This window comes from Pinus tabuliformis, chromosome 4_2 (assembly GCF_031772625.1).
Source record: "Pinus tabuliformis cultivar Carrire ecotype Pingquan chromosome 4_2, CPIR1, whole genome shotgun sequence".
NCBI lineage: Eukaryota > Viridiplantae > Streptophyta > Pinopsida > Pinales > Pinaceae > Pinus > Pinus tabuliformis.
The window spans coordinates 1,124,033,207-1,124,056,990 of record NC_142304.1 but is presented as its reverse complement, the minus strand read 5'-3'; the positions used below and the strand labels follow the sequence as shown (position 1 = coordinate 1,124,056,990).

The 23,784-nt window shown below is 31.7% G+C and overlaps 1 protein-coding gene across 1 annotated transcript; it reads left to right on the top strand.

Moving 5' to 3' along the window:
• The first annotated feature begins 1,908 nt into the window (after positions 1-1,908).
• On the top strand, positions 1,909-12,257 carry LOC149173613 (subtilisin-like protease SBT5.3). The gene is made up of 11 exons (XM_089426755.1): positions 1,909-1,986; positions 3,478-3,575; positions 4,470-4,561; positions 4,689-4,871; positions 6,829-6,940; positions 7,967-8,516; positions 10,227-10,324; positions 10,450-10,695; positions 11,125-11,236; positions 11,340-11,553; positions 11,704-12,257. The coding sequence occupies exons 1-11, from the start codon at positions 1,909-1,911 to the stop codon at positions 12,255-12,257; spliced, it is 2,337 nt and encodes a 778-aa protein (XP_089282881.1).
• Positions 12,258-23,784: the final 11,527 nt, after the last annotated feature.

The following is a 23,784-nucleotide window of genomic DNA, read 5'->3' as shown; positions in this document are numbered from 1 at the left end:
CCTTAACAAAATGAAGAGAACTTCATATAGTGTTAAGAGGTCTAAAAGAAGAATGAATCTCATGCTTCCTCAAGATCCTAGCAATTTTATCGGTGGTCCCTTGAATAAAGGGAAGATGAACACCGGAAGACCAATCCTTGGGATCAATCTTACTCTTAGGACCCTTTTCAGCATTTTGAAAAGCCTTAAGACCTTGAGACCTACTATAACCATCCTTATTAAAAGCTTCCAGGAGGTCACTTTTCTCATCTTCAAGGTGATTTTCGTCATAAACTTGCAACGCCCGCCGAAGTAGCTAAGGTGTTGAGAACGCCTATCTTTTGAGCAGGAAAATGATGGGAGCTAGCATAGAATTAAATTGAATTTAATTATTTTAGAGAGATGTTACAATGTTTAACATTTTGACTTAGTCAAATTAAAATTAAAATATAAAATATAAATTTTTCCAACCCATGGTTTTTCCTTATCATATTTTTAATCTATGGTTTTTTCCCATGGTATTTTTCTCTAATGTGAGTTATTTAAAGGTTAATATTTAAACTAATCTAAATTCATTTTAACTCTACATCTACCAAATGCCAAAAAAAATCAAATCTCTTTTCACTCTTAAAAAATCAAAGTGTCAAAAAAAATCTCTCTTAACACATAATAAACTTACAACTAAAAATAAATCTAAACTAATTTTTAAATTTTAAATTTATATTTCAATTAAATTGTAAAAATAAATTAATAATACATTGCATTTAAAAAATAAAAATCCTCAAAAATCTTTGCTTTTCTGAGCTTTTTTCTTTCTTTGATTTTTATGATCTTTTTCGTGCTTTCTTGATTGTTTTTGCATAGAATCTTTTTTGAGCTTTTGTGCTTTCTTGACTTTCCCTGCTTTCTTGATTTTCCATTGTTTTCTTTTCTGGTTCAGATCAACGGTTGAAAGTGTTTAATGATCAAAGTAAAAGTGTTGACGAAAAATTGATGCATAGGAAAGGCCTATCGGCCTAAAAATCTTTGTTTTTTTGAGCTTTTTTCTTTCGATCTTTGATTTTTATGATTTTTTTGTGCTTTCTTGATTTTTTTGCATAGAATCTTTTTTGAGCTTTTGTGCTTTCTTGACTTTCCGTGCTTTCTTGATTTTCCATTGTTTTGTTTTCTGGTTCAGATCAACGGTTGAAAGTATTTCATCTGATCTAACGGATCAAAGTAAAAGAATAGGAAAGGCCTATCGACCTAAAAATATCTTAATATCTCCACATAACATTATAAAAATATTAATCTAAACTTCTATTTTTTCTTCCAACTGAAAATATGTTAATTTAAAATTATTTTAAAATCCAATATAAATATCTTTATTTAAATTTTTTTTGTCAACTTCACCGTAGGCTTCCTGTCCTTCATTAATCCTTTCTCAATGCTATAACTGCAGCGGTATTTATCATAAAAGTCACCTCTAAGATTGGTGCATGAATTTAAAAGTTTTTAGCAATCATTTACGCAAAAATCCATATTAATACTCCAATGTTCCGAATTTCCATAACAAACTACAATAAATCTGACAGCATATGGATCTTGCGGACTAATTATTTAACCTTGTCACGAAACAATTATTAGGGATGAGTTGCAATTATAGATGAATTGCAGTTCTCAATAAGTTTCCCCATCATAGGAATTAAAGAAGCCAAAATATCCGCCGTGCTTCACATGTTGCTGTCACTGGAGAGGACATGCCAATCTGGTTATAGCTTTGGTATTCAACTAGGTCTGTCAAACCATTTCAATGTTTTTATATATATAAGCCCTTTCCATATAATACCAGATGTCTATTCTAGTCGTTATTTTTTATATGAAGCAGCTGCAAAGTCCTGGTACGCGCAGAGTCATAACGTTTTGAAATAATTCCGCGCAGCACCCACCATGGCCGGGAGAACGATTTCAGTTGTACTCGTTGTTTTGTCACTGTCATTCGTATTTTCGGCCTTGGGCGCTACACAGGCAAGAACAACAGCTCGCCTTATGAATGTTGCTTTGTATTTGTTTGGGAAATATTGTTATTCAGTAGCTGCAGTCTGAAGATTTATAGTTATTAGAATTTCAGAGGAATTCCATTAAGATTTAAGTTCAGTAAGTACTGATTTGTGCTTATTTTGGATTTCCACTGGATTTTTTGGAATTGTAAGTGTCAGCAAAATTTGAGTAGCTCAAAAGTTGTGTTAGATTTAGTTATTCATTTACAAACCTATTTTAAAACACTGAAATTTATCATGTAACCAGAAATTATATCACTCATTTTAACCCCCAAAAAAAAACAAAAAAATTTCTGGATACATTACACCTTTTATTGCCTGCAATATCTTTTATATGTCAACATTGTGAGACAGGTTTTCATCATCAGATGATATGATCTATTACATATAATAATGAGATAAAATTATTTATATGAGTTTTATTAGTTTTTTTTGGGAAATTATCTACTCTATTTGTTTCGGGCGAGAGTGAGGGTTAATATAAACAATAATTATAGGCCGGACAAATTTCTCATCATCCTGTAATTCACAAGGCATAAACCAAGAGCAGTACTAAGGTTAAAATAAATCATGGCATTTACTTATTACAATAATATTTTTCATCATCAGGCAACTCTCAAGGAAATAAATTTTAGTGAGCAATATACCAACCATTCTGTCCAATCACCACTTCAATAATCCAAATTGTACCATGCATAAATCACATAAGAAAAATTCTAATAGATGCGTTTCTAACCAGCAATTATATGTTTTCAGTTTTTTTAATTGATTGGAATGAGTATTTTTTTGGTAGTCTAAATAAAATGCTTTTTTGTCCGGAAATTCATAGAAATTCTGGCAAGATTTTGAGAGATTTTTGTAAATCTGGGTTATAGTTATCAAACTTCCAGATTTTGGGTGCCTCAAAGGTTTTTGATGATACTGAATCTATTTCAACTTGATAAAATTTTGTAGAGATTTTTGTAAATCATGTTATAGCTGTCAAACTTTCAAATTTTGGGTGCCTCAGAGATTGTTGATGGTGCTGAATCCATTTCCACCATCAAAAACATGATTCAAACACTGCTACTGCAATATCTTTTGAATTTTTTTTGCTATTAAAACTACTTTTTAACCATCTCTACAATTCCTCTGAATATATATTTTTTTCCCTTTTAGTTTTTCACTTTTTTAAAAAATATGGGTGAAAGAATAGGTTAGTGGGTATTAGGTATGAAATGATTCAGTCAGAAATATGGGTTGTTAAGTATCACATGAAAGTCTGGTAAAGTTATTAGTTTTAGTATTTTTAACTTTATTTATTTTTAAATATATTATATAAATATTTAATATATAAAATAATAATTTAATATATAAAATTTTAAAATATTTCATTTACTATTTGATCATAATTCATTTTTAATTATATATATCAAGATTTTAACCAAATATATGATTCAATTTGTGTTGTTTCCTGCAGTCTTATATAGTGTACCTGGGAGGACAACATAACCAGAATTTGCCATACGGACAAGTAGCGAACACACATTATAGGATTTTGGGATCAATACTCGGAAGGTAATTGAATAAATTGATAAATTTTAAAATATTGCGTTAAATTTTTATATAAGACTATTTTAATATACAGTTTGTTTTTAAATATTTATTTTAATTTAAGAGTTAGTTTTATTTATGAATCAGAGGTTTTTGTTTTAATTTAAGAGTTAATTTTATTTAATATGAATCAGAAAAGTAGTTTTATTTTTCAAAGATATAAATAAAATTAATATTTTTATGTTATTGTTATTTTAGGTTATAAATTTTGTTTTATTCACATTTAGTTTAATTTTGTTCATATTATTTAAAAGGTACTGTAATATTTTTCTTAAAATGTAAGTTGTTTTTGATAAATAATTTGGTTGTAAATTAAGAAATATTTTGGAATTTGATTGAGTGAATTAAATTTATTGTTTTATTTCTATTTTTTTAAAATAAAGTTATTTTTTATTAATAAATTGATCATAGACTGGAATCTAATAAACAAAAAAAAGTTAATTGTTTCATCTACCTTGTAACAAATCCAAAAAAAGTTAATTGTTTCATCTACCTTGTAACAAATCCAAAAATATTCTCAAAATCTACCATCACTTTAACAATAACTTGAATAGATAAACTTAATTCATAAATAACCCATAGCATTGCCAACTAATTTGAAACTAGTAGAGTAATATAATGTAAAATACAAGGTATCAACATGTTCTTCTTGTTGTTTTTTTTTTCAGAAGAAAAAATTGTATAGTATTTCTATTATACTTAAAAAGGATCAATGTATACGTATGAGCAAGATTATATCCCAGCATAGTATTCTTGTTATTGTTATATGATATAAATGTTACAAGCTTTTGAATCTGGTTATTCCTGCTTATAAATTGGGCTCTGATAAAGAAGTTTTAAATGAAAACTTACAGCAAGAGCAGCCACAGAAGCCATCTTCTACTCATACACCACCTCCATTAATGGTTTTGCTGCCATTCTGGAAGAAGAGCACGCTGTATCTCTATCAAGTAACATACTTAGCATTAAACGACCCTCTACATTTGTTGCATTGAATGAATGGTCTAACTTGCAAACACATGGAATTTTGGCTATCTGAATGAAGTGGTCCTACTGGTTTTGGGTGTTGTGATTCAGAACACCCGCAGGTATTGTCTGTATTTGTCAACAAAGTCGGCAGTCTGCAGACAACTCACTCATGGGGATTCCTCGGCCTAGAAAAAGGAGCGGGAGAGTCTGAAAATGAAGAAATTCCTGAGCAATCGCTATGGAAAAAAGGAGATTTCGGGAAGAACGTTATCATTGCTCACCTGGATACAGGTACCCCTCAGAACTATTGTTGTAGATGAAAAATAATCAGAAAAGGGATGCATGAAATGTCAATGGCATGCATTAACAACGTTGTTATTCTCTTCTCGTTCAAATCTGGTTTAAATTATATTAAAAACAATATAATAGGTGAGAGTGTTTTGTATTTGGGGTTTCAGTTTATATTGGATTTTTACCATCAACCAAGTAAAACTTAAAAGTTAATATAAAATTCAAAAATAAACATATAAATTTAATAAAATTTATAGAAGTATTAAAATAAAATATTAATATACTCTATATATCATATAGAAATAGATCGTTTGCTTGTTATAATGGATATATAAAAATAGATCTGCTTGCTCGTTAAAATTTTATTATAGATTAATATTATCATATTAAAATAGTATGTTAATGTTGATTTCTGATCATCTATTAAGCCATCTCAATTTGAATTAAAACTACCAACTCCAAATTCTTTGGTGTAGTATAATAAATATCATGACCCAAATTCTTTTCTATGTAGATTTGTTATAAATCTAGAAATAACACTGATTACAAAACTTATATATGGTCTGGTAATGTATATATGAGATTATTATCTAATTTCTAAAATTGAGTTACATCAATGTTATTGTTTTTATTTTTTTGGTTTAGCTTTTCAGCTTATGGTAATATGATGCGAAGCTTTTAATGGAACAAATGAAAATAACATCAAGCAATTTATATAATTTCATACCAAGAAAGTAATGCATTAATTCACAAAGAGCATCTTGAACTCAAACATCACTTGCTTGGATTCATGTATAATTTTATAGATATTATAGTTAAACATAAAATCATCTACCTAAAATATACAAACAGAGAGCTTGTTGGTTTTACATATAATATTGGTTCATTTTGACATAACAGAACCATGCTATAGAATATTAGTTTTAATTCTTAAATACTAAGATTAAGAACTTTTTTCAAACTATATAATATCTTCATGAATTTATAAGCAAAATTTATGTTTCTTACAGTTTATGTCTACTTCAAGCCTAGGTGGTTGTTGCACGTAGGATTCTCCCTTATTGTGATCATTGAAGATCAATTTCAAATCCATTTAGTGAACTACCCACTTATAATGTGCTATCAATACTAACAATATTCTTATTGTATCCTATTAAGTAATTGATTATAATTTTTCTTGATACTTTGATCCATAAAAATATGTACCATGAATACGTTTCAATCCACAAATCCTAAACTTAGGAGTTGTGCATTTCATCAACATGGATCATCTTTATAGAAATAAATAGTGCTCTCTATTCATATTTAATTCACTACTAGTACTCATACTTGCACCTTATCATACCTTGTTCAAACTATATCCTATACATTTTTAAAGGTCATTAAAAAAACCTTATCTTAACTATCTTAAACTATATCTAACACATCTTAAAATTTATGAATACTTAAATTTTGATTACTCAATATTGAAAATATTTTCCATATAATTAATGCTTCGCAACCTGTCATGAAAACAAAACATTACAAATTAAAGAAGACAGCCTGAATACAAAATAATAATACAAAACTCAAAAACTAACTACATACTGTAACAATTTTCTTCTCATTTCCCCTTATAATAAATTATTAATAATCATAAATTTTCTAAACATAATAAACTTCAATTCAATCAAAATCTACTCTATTTATTCATCAAAATGCTTTACATCCTGCATGCTTGTTCAACTACAATGCTTTACATCCTGCATGCTTGTTCAACTACAATGTCTTTTAGGAAACGCACAAAGTAACTACTTAATACAATATAAATTGAAACTGAACTCATATGCATGCCTAAATGAAGCATTGATTTTCTCAAGAAGGAATTATAAAGACTAATTCATAACAGGTTTAATGAGACATTACTAAAGTTAATTCATTTGATTTATGTTGTTAACGTTATTGTTGTTATGTTAAGGAGCATGGCCTGAATCTGCAAGCTTCAGTGACAAAGGTTTCGGGCCTGTTCCTACCAGATGGAAAGGGATATGCCAAAATGGCACAAAATTCACTTCAAGGCAATGCAACAGGTGGGCTGACTGATATACATGGCATAAATCAATGTATTTTACAAGTAGTTTTAATTGGTAAAGTCCAATTGTATCATCTTTTTATGAGATAGATGATGAGTCCAATCGTGGAAAGTTAAGAAATACTTTATGTTCCTTGTTGTTTATGCATTATTTTGATGTTCCAAACATATAAAGACTTTCCTCTATTTAAGAGGGAAAAATTACTTTGGTTTTTGAAATAAAGGATGACTGTTGAATAAGGGAAAAAGTCATTTCCAAGTATTTTGAATTTCTGATCTTCATTTTCCCAGATCAACATATGGAAGGTTGATAGTTCTATCATTAAATTCTTTCCAACATTTTTTATCCAAAGGGTTTTTGCAGGTGAATATGAATTTACTAATAATTATATGGAAGTAGATTTTCGGTTTTTTAGGTTGACTCAAGTATTTATAAAATTAAGGGTTTTAAAGTGGTTTAAAATTGATGAAAGATTTTTTTTTTCAAAGAAAAAGATTATAATTTCGAAGTTAAAAAATTATATTTTTGTGGACTACTTTCATGGATACACGTTCCAAAGCTTTAAAATATAGATATAGATTTTATACTTCTTTTTAGAGGTGTTTGTATGAAGTAGTACAGTTTACTTAGGCTTTTCCCAAGCACTAATACAGTTTGTCTTTCATGCAAGGTTTTGTTCCACTTTATGTTTTTTTGGATCGATTAAAAAATAACAATACAACTTGTTTGGTGTGCATACTTTTTTATTTGATTTTGTTGTATTCTTTGCAATCTGATGTATTCAGTTTATTAAATTGAGAATGAAGAAGAAATTGCAACATGTAGATTGGACAATATGCTCAAACTCTTTATGCTGGATGCTTTGTTGATTTTTATAAAACCCAACACCACTATAGAACCCGTGTTACCTAGATTGTTAAAGAAAAGCTTTCACACTCAAATAGGGATTTGATTGGAAATAAGGGCACTAAACTTTTCTTTAAAGGATCAACATTTCACTCACCAAATTGTTATTTGCACCAGGAAATTGATTGGAGCTAGATACTTTATGAAGGGATATGAAGCTGTATATGGGCATCTGAATGTGTCTCTATCAGGGGAATATCGTACCCCGCGAGACCAAGAAGGGCATGGAACGCACACTCTGTCCACAGCGGGTGGGAATTTTGTGAGAAATTCAAGTTTATACGGACATGCAAAAGGGGTTGCAAAAGGAGGAGCTCCCCATGCCAGAGTTGCAACATACAAAGCTTGTTGGCCTGGCTTGTTCGGATATGCTTGCACTGCTGCGGATATGCTTGCATCATTTGATCAAGGGATACATGACGGTGTAGATGTTTTCTCTATTTCTGTGGCATTTTCCCCTGACCCAGATTATTTTGAAGATGCAATTGCCATTGGAGCGTTCCATGCAGTCCAGAGAGGAAAGATAGTTGTCTCCGCTGGAGGAAATTTTGGTCCAGAAGCAGGAAGTGTTGCAAATGTGGCACCATGGATCATAACTGTGGCAGCAAGCACTGTCGATAAGGAATTCCCTTCAATCGCTATTCTTGGAAACAACGCGACATATAACGTGAGTATATGTTATTGCTTTAAATTTGTTGAAATTAATTTGATGGCACATTTCAAAATTATTTTGGTATTTAAATTTGTTAGAAATTAATTTGATTGCGGATTTTAAAATTATTTTGGTATTTAAATTTGATTATATATTTTAAAAATATTTTGAAATTTATGGGAAATTTTCATCAAATTTTTAAAATCTACAATTAAAATAAAAATAACAATTAAAATAAAAATGTTTTGGAATTTGTCTACAGAGTCTTGGATAGACATGTTCAGGCTTCTGTTAAGGCACTAGGCTTTTGGAATTTGTCTACAGAGTCTTGGATAGACATGTTCGGGCTTCTGTTAAGGCACTAGGCAATTTTTGATGTCACTGTTCAATTCCCTAGACATAATGAAAATATAATCCTCTTACCAAACTTATCAAAAAATACCTTAAAATTTATATTTTAAATTTAAATAAAAAATTTCTTAACATGAAATTTTTAATAAATTTAATAAAACTAATTATAATAATTTAAATATTTTATATAATGATTTAATACTTTCAAAACATTAACTTACATTAATCCTTCCTTTCCCTTTTCCAAAAACCCCCTCACCCTCTTCCACTTCTAATTTTCTCATGATACCCCTCACCCTTTTCCAATTCTATTATCACATGATCTTCCATCTTTGGTAGTTTTGAAAAATGTTTTAATTTTTCATTATGTTCCATCATATTTGTATTGAAAATTTAATCTTTACTATGTTGTGAAAAGATGTCTAAATATAATTTTTACAAATGAAAAAATTAATTTATATGGTATTTTAATGATAATATCAATATTATTATTTTAAAAGTTAATAAGGTTAATATTTTAATGTTATTAACTTTTCACTCTGAATTTAAACTTTTCATTTTTTGATCATTTTCTTCATACAAATCTTTATTTAAAAATATGATAAATTCCATCACTAATTTAGTGGTCAAAGGCATTGTAAACTTTATTCATAAATGACTTACTCTTCATAACCCTCAAATTTCAATTATCTACGAGCAACCTAAAATTTACAAAAAATACACTCTTGTTAGCCCTATAGTAAATTGCATAAGAGCCCTCACTTATGACCTAGCTCATTCTCTAGATGATAGAATTTAACAAAGTTATTGATAAAACTTCTTTGTTTGTCAAAACTTCTTTTGGTTTCATTCATAAGATTCATAATCTTCACTTTGAGGTTGATAAAACTTGTTTGTTTGTCAAAACTTCTTTTGATTTCATTCATAAAATTCATAATCTTCTACTGTTTTGAATGCAAATTTAAAACCTCATTAAACTAGGGCTATCATTTTTATCAAAAGAAATTTATTTATATTAATTATTTATATTCTAATAATCAACTTTTATAATTTATTAAATCTATTCCAGCTATTTCTTAATTTATTAAATTAAATAAATTTAAAATAAATAGTGTTTTATATTTTTAAAATATTTGATAAAAATTTAATGAAACAATTAGTAAAACACTTAAATTGTAAAATTCATAATTAAAATGTGTGATTCCAACCATTTTTTTCCCAAATTCTATTTACATTGCTCAAAAAAATTTCCAAACCTGTAACAAATACTACATTAAATATAAATATAAAACAACATTTAGAGCATTAAAGTCAGGATATCTGATCCCTCATAAATACTTAGATACTCTTTTCTATGTTTTTGTTTCATGGCAGGGACAAAGTCTGTCCCAATTCCAGTTACCAAAAAACAGACTCTACCCTCTTGTATCATCAGTGAATGTCAGAGCTCCAAATACAAATGAAACCGCTGGGTATGAGCTAAATGCTTGTTAATTTTCATTTTCAATGGTTATTATTTTTCCAAGAAAGAGTACCAGTTCCATCAGTGAAATTATACACAGTGGGTGTTTTCGTTTTAATGAGAATAATATTGCAGAGAGCGGTGCTTCCTGGGAGCTCTAGATCCCAGAAAAGTTAAAGGAAAGATCGTTGCTTGCCTCCGCGGTATCAACGACAATATTGAGAAAGGTGAAGCGGTTCGTGCGGCAGGGGGAGTAGGTATGATTCTCTGCAATGGAAAGCAAACTCTCCAGGACGTCGATTTAGACATTCATGTACTGCCTGCAACACATTTGAATGCGTCTGCTGGAACAGCAGTTTTTCAATACATTAATTCAACAAGGTAGGTTTTCAGGGCAGTTTTTAATTCCATGTATTTTGATTGCAGATTTTGATGGCAGATTTTAAGAATATTTTGAATGTGATGGATAAGAGTGATGTTACTCTTATTTATTATAATCTAAAATATTATTTTAGAATTAACAATAGAAACAAAATTTCGCTCCCCTTAATTTAATTACAGATTCTAGAAATATTTTTGAATTGGATAAACAAACAAAAATAATTTACCTCATTTCTATCGATCAGATTCATTAACATTACGGATGTTTATCTAATTTCAAAATATTCTATTGATCAGATTCATTGACATTACAGATGTTTATCTAATTTCAAAATATTCTTGAAATAGGTTGATTAAAAAGGATTAAAAAGGATTTTAGTCCATTAAAGAGCTTACATGATAAATTCCAATTAAATTATGCACAATCAGGTCCCCTGTGGCTTCCATTTATTCAAGGACTCAGTTAAATATAAAGCCAGCTCCGGTGATGGCAGATTTTTCTTCTCCAGGGCCAAATCCTATTAGTCCTGACATACTCAAGGTTATAATCCAATTCCTGAAACATGTGTTTATATCATAATATATCAATAGTAAGGTACTGCAATTTCATGCAAAGAAAGTTTTTAATTTTTTCTCCAATGCAGCCTGATATCACAGCTCCAGGGGTGAACATTCTTGCAGCATATTCAGAAGCAGCACCAATAACTGATCTTACCTCTGATAATAGACATGTACCTTTCAATATACTTTCTGGCACATCTATGGCCACTCCACATGTTGCTGGTGTTGCAGCCTTATTAAAACGACTACAGCCTCATTGGAGCCCGGGGTCCATCAAGTCTGCCCTTATGACTACAGGTATACGTGTCTAACCATAAAAGGACTTAGTCATTTTAAGCAGGGGAGATTTAGGAAGGCAAACCCCATTTTGTTAAAATACAGATTGCCAAACAAACATATATATGCTCAGTTACTCTACCTTTGACTGTGCACATTATTTTCTTTCAGCTAAAATAACAGACAACACCAAGGGCAGAATTAAGGATTCGTCACTGCAAACAGCAGGTCCTTTCAACTATGGCGCGGGTCATGTTCATCCAAATGGGGCTGCAGATCCTGGCCTAGTCTATGATCTATCAACCAGAGACTACAATAGCTTCCTCTGCAGCTTGAACTACAATTCAACCCAGATTAAGGCCATAACAGGGAAGGTATTCTCTTGTCCAGCAGGTGAACCTAAGATATATGACCTCAACTATCCTTCTATCAGTGTCTCAGACCTGAAAGGGTCTGTGACTGTGAAAAGAACTGTGACAAATGTAGGAAATGGACCTGCAACTTACAGGGCAAAGGTGCAGTCCCCTGATGGAATTTCCGTTTCGGTTCAGCCTCAAGTGCTTCAATTTTCAAGAAGTGGAGAAAAAAAATCATTTAATGTGGCACTCAGAGCTGTCAAGAGTTCTGCAGGAGAGTATGTATTTGGGTCAATTACATGGGTAAATAGACACCATTTGGTGGCAAGTCCAATTGCTGTCAATGCAACATCGGTAAAGACTTTTTAGGAAATCATTTGAGTCATCAGTGAACGAGCTGTACACATCGTTCCTTACCGGAGGGAAGACGGTAAGGAAAAATAAGAGAATCCTTCAAAACTCATTTGGATTGTTACATTTCATTTGCAATGCTGTTACTTTCCAGGATGAATAAAATCACAAATGATGGTTGGATCCACTCAAGGAATATAAAATAATTTATATATAAATTTTTCAATTTTTAAATACGGATTTTTATAATGGTTGGATCCACTCAAGGAATATAAAATAATTTATATATAAATTTTTCAATTTTTAAATATGGATTTTTATATAATAGGATGGGATGGTATTTGATATTATGTATGCCATTGAGGTTAAATTTTATTAAAAGTACTAGTTTAAAGTAAGATATCGGTTTTCCAAAAGTAGTTAAGATATGAAGAGGTTAAAAATATCACTTTTATGAATTATCAAAAAAGTATTTCAAATAATAGCATTTTATTTATTTACATAGAATGATGACATCAATAAAATTTATATTATATATATTAAAATAATAAATAAATATTAATTAGAATGAGAATTAGAATGAATAACCTAAATATTAATAAAGGTAACATTGTTGTAATTATATAATAATAGTCCATAATGGAAAATTAATGTTAATTATAATTTTTTCTCTTAATCTTTAAACTATCATCTTAATCTTTATTACTCATGGTCATGGTCTTCTTTGACCAACAATGGTTGACCTTCTTAAATCATTGTCACCCTCTTTCACCATGATCAACCTCCTCAATCTACTTCAACCTTTTTCATAATATTAATGTAGCATTAACAATAGCATTAATGTAACATCAACCATGGTCAACATCAATATAACAATGTATCAATGGTCAACATTAATATAACATTGTTTGTTAGATGTAACATTACTACATTTTTACACTAATGTTTTGTTAACCCTTTTGAACTTCATTCAACCTTGTCAACCATGATCAAATTCATCAACTCTCTTCAAGCATGGTCAACCATGGTCAACAAATCCACCCAACCAATGTCTTCCATCAACTCGCACAACCACCTTAGTAAATGTGGTTGATATAAGTGGATATACATTTTTTTCCACCTTTTATACATCAATAAGCATATGAAAATGACACAGACTTGCCTATATCAACCACATTTACTAATGTAGTTCTCCTAATATTTACAAAGAATGATGATATCAACAAAATCTATGTTATACACACTAAATACATCAATAAGCATATGAAAACGACACACACCTGCCTATATCAACCACATTTACTAATGTGAGTGTCCTAATATTTACAAAGAATGATGATATCAACAAAATCTATGTTGTATACACTAAAATAATACTTATATACCTAAATATTAATTATAATTAATATTAATAACTTAAATCTTAATTAATAAAATTGAAACTAAGTTAGTTACACAAATTATTTTTAAATATTTAAAAGTGTTTTAGTTTTTTAATTAGTCTACCAATAATCTTTATGATGATGATGATGATGGTTAACGTCCGCTGAGACCAAACATTGGTCTATTGGACCTAAAGAAACAAATTATCTATTTTGATTTAATATTTTATTCCTATGCTCAAAAAGCTTAGAGAGAAGCCTCCCAAGCTCACTATAATTTTGACATTGTAAAAGGCTAGGAAGGTCAGTATTATAACAAAGATTGTGAAACTGAGATCATATGTGGTTGTACGTGGGGCATTCTAAGAGGAAGTGGTTTTCATTCTCAATGTTCCTATTCTCACATATATGGCAGATCCTTTCCATCCGTGGCGTTTTAGGAACTGCCCAACCACCTGTTTCACTATGGAGCTCATGAGAATTCGTTCTAATCTTTGCTATATTAATTTTCTTCTTTGAGCTAGTTAAAATAGAGAGATACTTTTGATCTTCTAGGGTGGGGTTGATGACCTTCCTGTAATAACTTAATTTTCTTTTAGCCGCTAAATCTTTCTCACACCACATTTTTTTATTTGAACTTAGAAGTAACAATATCTTTAATGTTATTTATGTTTTGCAATGCACCATTCTCGTTGATCTCCCAATAGTTTAACCAGGCCCTTGTGTCTTTATGCCACCCCTGGTTGATCCTTAGGTGGTTTTGGCTGGAATTTAAAGCTATCTTAGGAAGTCTATGATCATCTATGTTATTGAGTTTATGCTTGTACAACAAAAACCTCATCGTAGCTAGGCTCTCAATAGGGGAAAGACCTGCTTCTATAAGGAGAACAATATAGGGTGTATTACTTTTAATTTTCAGGTTAGAAGTTATAAAACTCTTCTGGATTTGCTCAATCTTTCTCCATGATTCTCTGGATATGCTACAACCCCAAGCCTCACAGCCATATAAGATAACAAGAGTAACTAAAGTTTCAAAGAGGAACTTCTTTTTATCCCACATTACGAGGTTTGTTGTTTTACAATTATTTTCAAGACCAAAATAAGCTTTCCAGCCCCCATTAATCCTTTTCTCAATGCTATGGTTCCAGTTGAGCTTGTGATGAATATCAATTCCTAGGTACTTGTAAGAATACACTTCCTCCAAGTTATTATTGTCATACATAAAATTAGCATAATTGTCCTTCTTGGATTTGAAAATCATAACTTTTGTTTTGTTAGTGTTAATAGTCATACCCATGGTAGAGCATAAATCATTAAGAAGCCTGAGTTGCTTCTCAAGATCAAATGGGCACCTTACCTTACCAAGAGAACAATATCGTCAGCATAGAGAAGGAGGATGATGACTATCCCAGCTAAGATCGTGCCATCACATCCTGCTTCCTCTAAATAGGCTTCGAGCTTATCGATGTAAATGAAAAATAGGGTAGGGGAGAGGGGGCAACCTTGTTTAACTCCGAAGTTACACTTAATATCTTTCGACCACCCTTCACTGCTCTTCAGCTTGGCAATTACATTCTCGTATAACCTTATAACGGTAGCTCTCAACTCGAGAGGAACCTTTAGCTCTTCTAATCTATTCCAAAGGTTGTATCTAGGAGCCATATTGAAAAGATTTCTAAAGTCCACAAAGCAACAAAATAAATTGGATTTATCATTACGACATTCCTCTGTAATGATCCTAAATGTAGCAAGGTTGTCTTTTGTTGAGTGATGCCTTCTGAAACCTGCTTGGCCCTTAGCCCGCTTACCTTCACTTTCAAGCCATATTCTTAACTTCTTTTCCAAAATACTACCATATAACTTGGCTAAGAGAGGGTTGATCATAATTGTCCAATAATTAGAGGGGTTATTTGTATCCCCACTTTTAAAAATAGGGATAATGTGGCTCTGAGTCCAAGGTTTAGGGAACCCTTGTTTGACTGCTTGATTGAAAATCTTGTGGATGTGGAGGATGAGGACATGACCTCCAATTTTTAAGATTTCCGCCTGGTAACCATCAATGTCCTTAGCTTTCCCATTAGCGAGGCGATTAACCCCAAACTTAATGTCTTCTAAAGAGAAAACTTCTTTCATTGTGAGTAGGGTTTCCAAATTATCCATGACATTTTGAGATTCATAAAGCTTTTAAAGATAGGAATTCCAATCATAAAGAGCAATTTTATTATTATCTTTAGTCTTCCTAGTCAGAATCTACCTCCAAAATTTCTTAGGAGCTACCTTAGAGAGGTGTAAGAGATTCTCCTGTCTTTGACGAATGTACTGCCTCTTTTTCCTTTTAGTTAGGGCTTTGTATATCTTTATCTTGTCCATTTTAAGAGGATCATCAACAGCTTCCTTAATTGCTCTCCTCTCACTTTTACAATCTTCGTCATACCATGGATTGGTTTTGCTATTTCTTTTATTATTTGAAACTTCAATTGAGAACATGTTAATATAATATGAGAGGGTTGTAGTAAAATTATGATAGAGGTATTCTATGTTGTCTATACTAGGTAATGGAAGCAAATAAGATTTTAATTCATTTAGAAAGAGATCATTTTTATTTCTATCAAATATTAATTTCTTTTGGCTGTAAGTATTATTTTATGTGGGAACTCTATGCATGACAAAATTGAGAGTTACAAGTAAAGGCCTATGATAAGAGTCAGGTTTGTGGTCATTTAAAATGCCAAAATTTATTATTTCATTGTATAATGGGAGATCAGAAATAATGTAGTCTACCACGCTACTACCAAGTCCATGGATGCAGGTCATCTTGTTGGAATTGTGCCACTTCTTTAGAACGCTGCAAATTATGAGATCCTGAGCACTACAGAGCTTGACTAGCTCTGACCCAAACAAATTTTCCGTGAGGTCTTCAGAGCTCCTTTTGTGCCTAATAGCCAGAGTAGGGTCTTCGTCTAACCAAAGAGGATTAGCGTTGGAATGATTGCTTCGAATAATAGTTTGGTTGTTTGAAGTTTTAGCATTAAAGTCTCCTATTAAAAGGATATTACCGTCATTCCTTAGGCTAGAAATATCATTCTCTAAAGCATTGTAAGGGTTAGTTTTATCTAGATTCTTTTTCTTATAGAAGTTAGAATTGATGGGGGGAAATAACATATTGCTATGTAGGACTTTTTATTATTAATGTCTCTGACCTCTATCCAACTATATTGGTTGTGAGGGTTGTTTTTATAAATCCTAGCATGGGGGGGGGATGTTCTTCTTAATGTAGCAAGCTATTCCCCCAATGCCTCTACGGGAGGATCGCTTGTTCCAGGTAGACCATAGCATAAAGCCATCTATGTTAGGGACCTTATATTCTTCATGCTCCCAAGTTTCGACAAGCAAAATAATATCAACATCATTTGAAATCTAACTTAGCTTGGGGCCTCTATTCCATGGGAAGCCCCGACAGTTCCAAGAAAGGATCCAGAGCATGTTTAATTGCGATTGATTACTATATTTTTGGTTTCTATCTCGAATAAAAGCTTTTCTATTTCTGATTATTGCCAATTTTCCTTCCTTTCTAGCTTCTTTTACCTTTTGAATCTCCTTTCTTAATTCTGCTTGATCTTCTCGAATGAGATATATATAAAATGTGTTTAAGTATTTTAAATTTTTTAGTTAAACTTATGAAAAAATAAATTTCGTACAAATTAAAAATATTTATTATAAATAATATCTAAAATTTTAAAAATTAATAAAATTTTAAAAAATATAACTTTTATATTTTAAAATATATTTATATAATTAAAGAATAATATACTTTTAAGAGTTAGTTCAATTGGTTGAGTTTCAATTGCTAAAACATTTTTGTTATTTATAGGTTATTCTCTCTTTATATTTTCTAGTCCTTGGTTGAACTAATAAGAAATAATCCTTTCAAGTGAATCTGCTTAATACAATGTAAGCATAATTTTCACCATCTCCAAAATATATAAACTACATTAAAAAAACAATTATAAAATAATATTAAATAAACAAAACACAAAATAAAACTTAAAGCTATTTTTAAAAGTAACAAATTAAATTTGTAAATCTCTATTCCATCTCAAATGGGAAAATTTTATTTAAGCTCATAGATGTAAAAAGTTATTAAAATTTGAATTAAATAAAATTAATTTAGGATAATATTATAATATTTAAAGATATTTAAATTTTATTAAATTTGTTAAAATATAATTTTATTAAGCTTTTTTATAAATTTAAAAGTAATATCATTATGTTTCATATAATTTAAATATTTATAAATTAATAAAATAAAGATTATTATGTTTTATATCATTTTAAAATAAATTTGAAGTGTATATAAATCTTAAAACGTATTTTAACAATTAATAGATGATTACAATACATAATAAAGTTTTTGTGTTTTGAATAGAAAAGTTAATCTTAGGAAAGTTACAGCTACTAATGTTGAGGTAGAGAAGTTGTTTAGGACACAGTTCATCTACCATGCTCTTTTGATTGAATGGGTTTCAAATCTAGTCCTTCTTGATAAAAAAACAAGTAACAATCATTATGCATCGATTTTAGGGATTTGAATGAAGCTTGTTGTATAGACGATTTCTCCACTTTGTTTATTAATCAGATTATCGATGAATGTGCTGGAAATGAAATATTTTCATTCACAGACAAATTCTCTGGATACTGTTAATAAAAATTCGTCCTGAGGACCAACATAAGACAACATTTATTTAACCCTGGGGCACGTTTGCATACATCAAAATTCCTTTTGTCCTTAAAAATGTTGGAGCTACCTTTCAACAGGTCATGTCCTATGCTTTCCATGACATCAAGCATATAATTGAATCATATTTGGATGATTTAGCTGCTCGCTCTCACAAGAGAATGGAACATCCACAACACCTTCGTTTAGTCTTTGAGAAGTCGTTACTACAAAATTTGGTTGAACTCTAATAAGTGTGTTTTCATGGTTCCTGTTAGTCCTTACAATCTCCTAGGTTGAAAAGGAAATCGAGAAGAGTAACCTCAAACCACTTCAGCACAGAAGCTAGCCCTACTAAGCATGATAGGGATCTCTCTAAGTCTCTTATCAGTGATATGACTTTCAAGCAAATGAATTGTAGGCTAGATATGTGTATTTGTTTGTTTGTTTATGAAAATTTGGGTTTTAGGGTTTGCTAAAGTTAGGGTTTGGAGCCACAAATAGGTCAAGGTTGTAGGAGTGGAGGAGAAAATATGAGAAGGAGCTAGATATTAGGAGCCATGGTGTATTTATAATATTGTCAGTGTAGTATAGAGGAGAAAATGTAGAAGACACTAATGAGCATAAGTAAACGTGATTTCATTAGCTTAGGAAGACATAAACATAATAACTATGAAAACCAGATAACAAAGCTTGAAAAACAAGAATTTTGTATATTTCATTGTAAGGAATCCATAGAAACAAGAGATATCATGTATATAAATATGTTTAAACGATTAGAAAACAAATATAATGAAGAACAAGCACCATGAAATCACTAGGCTAGAGTTCCTTGAAAATAGCTACAACGTGTCTCTATATTAGCTAAAAAGATGATTACATGTTATCCTCCTTCAGAAAAAGTTCAACCCTTTTCTCCTAAAGAGAAATTATATATATATATATATATATACATAGACTCTCCTAGACCACTTTCCCACCTTCAAGAGTCGAATTCCTTGGTGGAGGAACTCACTCCAATATTCTCTCAACCAATAAGTGAGAGTGAGAAGGTGAAACTCAAACAATTCATGGAAAGTTTGTTTAGGAGTATGATTCCTTTATGAGGCGTCATAAACATAAAAAAAACCTATGATGTACATTTTTTCATTCCTACATCACCTAGCCTCGAAACTATTGTTGTTACAAAGAGAATCTTGACTTTGACTGAGTCAAACTAGAAATTAGAAATTTTACATAGTGGAATTTACAAATTAAAACATGGAAAAGTGCATAAGAGAAGTGCCGACTTTGAGTTGATTTTGACATGCCTTCGAGGGGTCCAACTGCAAAACTGAGAGAATGGTGAACTATCCCTTCAAGTCTAGTTTCCAGAACAGTTTGAATTTTTGAATTTGGACCATGGGAAGGCCTTCCGAAATCCATTCTCCCTAGGTCACTCCCTCTACGCAATGCATGTCAAAAAAGGGTCCAGAATGCTAGTTTTTTGCCACATTTTTGCATTTTTCTCCAAAACTAAGCCACCTCTGCAAAATCTGAGCAGATGGATTTTTACAGGATGGCAAGAGCTTTTCAAAAATGTAAACGTTTCCTGAAATAGATTCCTGAGGAAAAAGCGCAACGCCAAGGTGTTGCGCTTCTAGAGCTATTGATTTTCTGAATTTAGCTCAAAAATCCTCAAAAAATGAAAAGTGCTCAGACTTTGCTCAAAATTCACTAGAATCTGTAAAAATATGTTTTTTAAACCTTCATAGATGCTTCACCAAGCATATCCAAATTTTTCTCATCCTTTTGGTCTTTTCTCACTTCCTTGAGCTTGTTTTTAAGTTGCTTTACCTCGACATTGGCGATCATGTTTTGAGCCTGATAGTGGTGTGCCATATGTCTAAGCAACTAATTATCTTTGTTTTCCTTCTAAAGAAGCTTCTCCAAGTGTTCATTCACCCTATTGAGCCAATACTCCTTGTCTTGATTGACCTCAAGAACAATTCTATATTCTAGGTCCATGTCTTCATTCAATAGGATGTGTTTTTCCTCTTCCTGCAAAAGTTTTTTTATTCCCTTTGTTCTTGGCCTTTTCCTCTTTCCTTTCCCTTTTTATCCTTTAGGCTAGCTTGATTCTATGATTTATTTTCCTTTTCCAACCTACTGCAATAACTTGGCTTGTTATTTCTCCATGATTAATTCCTTTGCTTTGAGTTGACTATTCTCCTGTTCAAGGAATGAAATGACATATTTTTCTCTTTCCATATTGATTGTAATCTCCTTGATTTGATAGTATTTATCTCCAATTGTCTATTGCATGCTTGAATTCTGATCCTCTACCTCTAAATCAACTAGCTTAAACTCATGCTCAACTGTCTCTTTATCTTTCGCTACTAGTCCTTGCTTTGTCGATGAAGAAGGCTTGGCCCCTTTCTCTCCATGAGAATAAAACACTAGCCTTTGTCCTCTCTTGTACACTTTAGTCACCTCAGGCTTAGGTACTAGAGTTTTCTCAACCTATTTTTTAGAGGACCCCACTTCCATTTGTTGTTTTGGTGTGCTAGAGGGTTGAGCTGCTACATTGGCCTCATGCCATTTCAGGGCGGTTTCCAGAAAGGTTTCCCAAGTCATGCCTTTCTCTACAAGCTAGTGAAGGACTATAGTATTAATCAGACTACGATGAAACAGGCTTGGGTAGTGCTCCTTTTTCTGAATTTGTATTTTCTCTGACATTTTGGAAATGCTCCTAAATAGGTAGTTACACATATTGAGTGGCTTCTGAGAGGTGAAGTGCATTAGGAGGCGGAAATGATAAGAATAAAACCTGGAGAATCTCCTTTCACATGTAAAGAAATTCATGATAATCTTCATCAAAGGGGAATATTTCTCCAATAAGTATCTGAAAGGCATAGTGTAATCATTTTTTTCCCTGTATGGTGTTTTTAAGAAAGGCCTGTAGTATTCAAGATCTAGGCTAAGTCCCTTGAACCAATATTCACCATTGTTCGGTAGCCCTATTGCAACTAAGATGGAGGCCACTAAAAAAATGAAATCAACATCAGCGATGACAACACTTTCACCCTTCAACTGAGTTGCCACCAATCTATTAACTGTTCCTGAAAACCTACCTCTCTCACCCTTCTGTAAAACTCCAAGCAATGTACATATCGAAGCACTGTTGGATGAAAGGATAGGAGTTGATTTCATTACAATTTGATGGCTGATATCTGAGGATCTTCATTCCTTTCTGATGTCTTTTCCTCTCTGCTAAACATTCTGCCTCCATGATGACAAAAAACCCTAGCAGCAGGCAATGAAAAAAGTGTGAGGTATGAATGAAAATGAAGTGATGTGAAGGTGGATTTTGACAAAATGATAGAGGAGGTTTGAAAGAAATGGATATTAAATTTGGAAGCTGATGAAAATGAGTGAAGAAACAGTGGAAGAGTGATCTTCTTGCAAGGAGGAAAACAGGGTTTGTAATGAAAAATGCCCAAAAACCTTTAGGAATGAACTAGGGCTTTACTTTTTGAGAGGTAAAACTTTGTTTTGAGGTGGATTGAATGGTTAAAATAGTTTATTAAATATGTATGCAGGTGTAGGGAAACATTTTACATGTTTAGAAACCAAAAATAAAAATGGCCATTATCACCCTATCATTTCCATGAAAAATTTCACTACAAACCCTAATTTGAAGAATCATTGGCATGAGATGATTTTGAAAATAAAATGAGGGAGAATGATGGTGTACTTTCTTGTTTCTTGGCTTATAAATCAATGAAATTAATTTTGCAAGCCAAAAAATGGAGTTTGGGAGAGATTTGGGCATTTTCTAGACACTTTGTCTTGTGCGCAATGCTTTGTTCCTGCGCAGTGCCGACCCTCTGTGCATAGCACCTTGTTCCTGTCCGCAATGCCTCAAGGTTTTCTTCAAATTTGTCTAAGAAATCAACTTTTTCTCTCTTTTGGATGGGAGAGCTTGATTCTCAAGAGTGAATAGGAGGCAAATGAACCAAGTTTTGGGGTTTTTGAGTTTATATAGGAAAAATTATTTCTCTTTCTGAAAAAGAAATGGGACCCACAATACTTTCAAAACTAATTTTTCACTTTTGAAAACAGAGTTACCTTTACAACTGCAACCTGAGCTGCCTTCTCACTTTCTTGAGTGCTGGAACTTCTTTTTCTGGAGCTTTTTTACCATGAGAACATGATGAATGTGTGATCAATCACAAATAAATACATAAGAACTGCTTGTCATCCTCTATTCATTGCTAGATTTATTCATAAAAATGATGGACCTTGGAAACCCTAGTGACCTAATGGATGACCTGAAACTAAATGGGATGATGTTGATGACTAACATATTTTTATTATGACACCTCCATAAAAATGTGATAGTTGACCAGCATGAGTGAATTTCCAAAAGACTAATCTCATTTCTAGACTAACCAAACAATGACCAAATTTTGTTGTGTAAACCTAGTGACATAAAAAAAATTGATTTTGATAGTCTTGACAAGCATAGTAAAAGCACATTTGATCCAGGTGATAGGCTAACAAGACTGACACTAACATTGGCTCCAACTGGGGATGGCAACTCCTTGGAGGTGTCAAGAACATCGTAGACCAAGTAGCCTTATCCATTGGGCAATGGAGTCAACATGCATGAAAACAGACTTTTGACTTAAAACTGACTGACCTTTTGACATGACAAAGACTAAAAAGTGAAATAAAAACCAAAACAATAGCTGACCCAAGAAGCCTTAGGGCCTTCACTTCGGGCTTCAAACTCCTATGACAACCACCTAAATTGCTGGAAATAAAATATACACTGGTATATACAATGATGATGAATTTCAAGACCTTTTTCAGACATAGTAGTGCTTGAGAAGCCTACCATTGATCGATCCTCTTGAATAATATGCTCCATTCATTTCTTCCAATAAGAAATCATTCTTCCCTTTGAAAGCAAAAATTTTGTAAGGTCCCTTCCATAAGTTTTCAAACTTTCCATGTTTTCTCTTTTCTTCATTTCTAGCATCCCATCGAAGAACCGCATCCCCTAGATTGAAATTTTCTTCCTTGGTCTTGCGATCATAAATCTTTTTAATCTTCTCCTGGAGTTTGGATGTGTTTTGAAGAACCTCTTCCCTTGTCTGTTGTAAATGAATCATCTGATTTATCCTTCTTTTCATGTCAATAGTCTCACTATCCAATTCTTGTAGAATTTTCATGATCGGGGTAGCAAGAGATGAAGGAAACACTTTATCAATTCCATACACCAGCTAAAAAGGGGACATAACGATTGACTTTTTAGTTCTAACCCTATCCGCCCATAAGGCATTTATGAGCTTTTAAAGCCAATTCTTCTTGTTCACCTCTAGAACCTTCTTGATGATGTTAACCAAAGCTTTATTGGAAGATTCAACAAGACCATTCCCTTGTGGATAATAAGTAGTAGAAT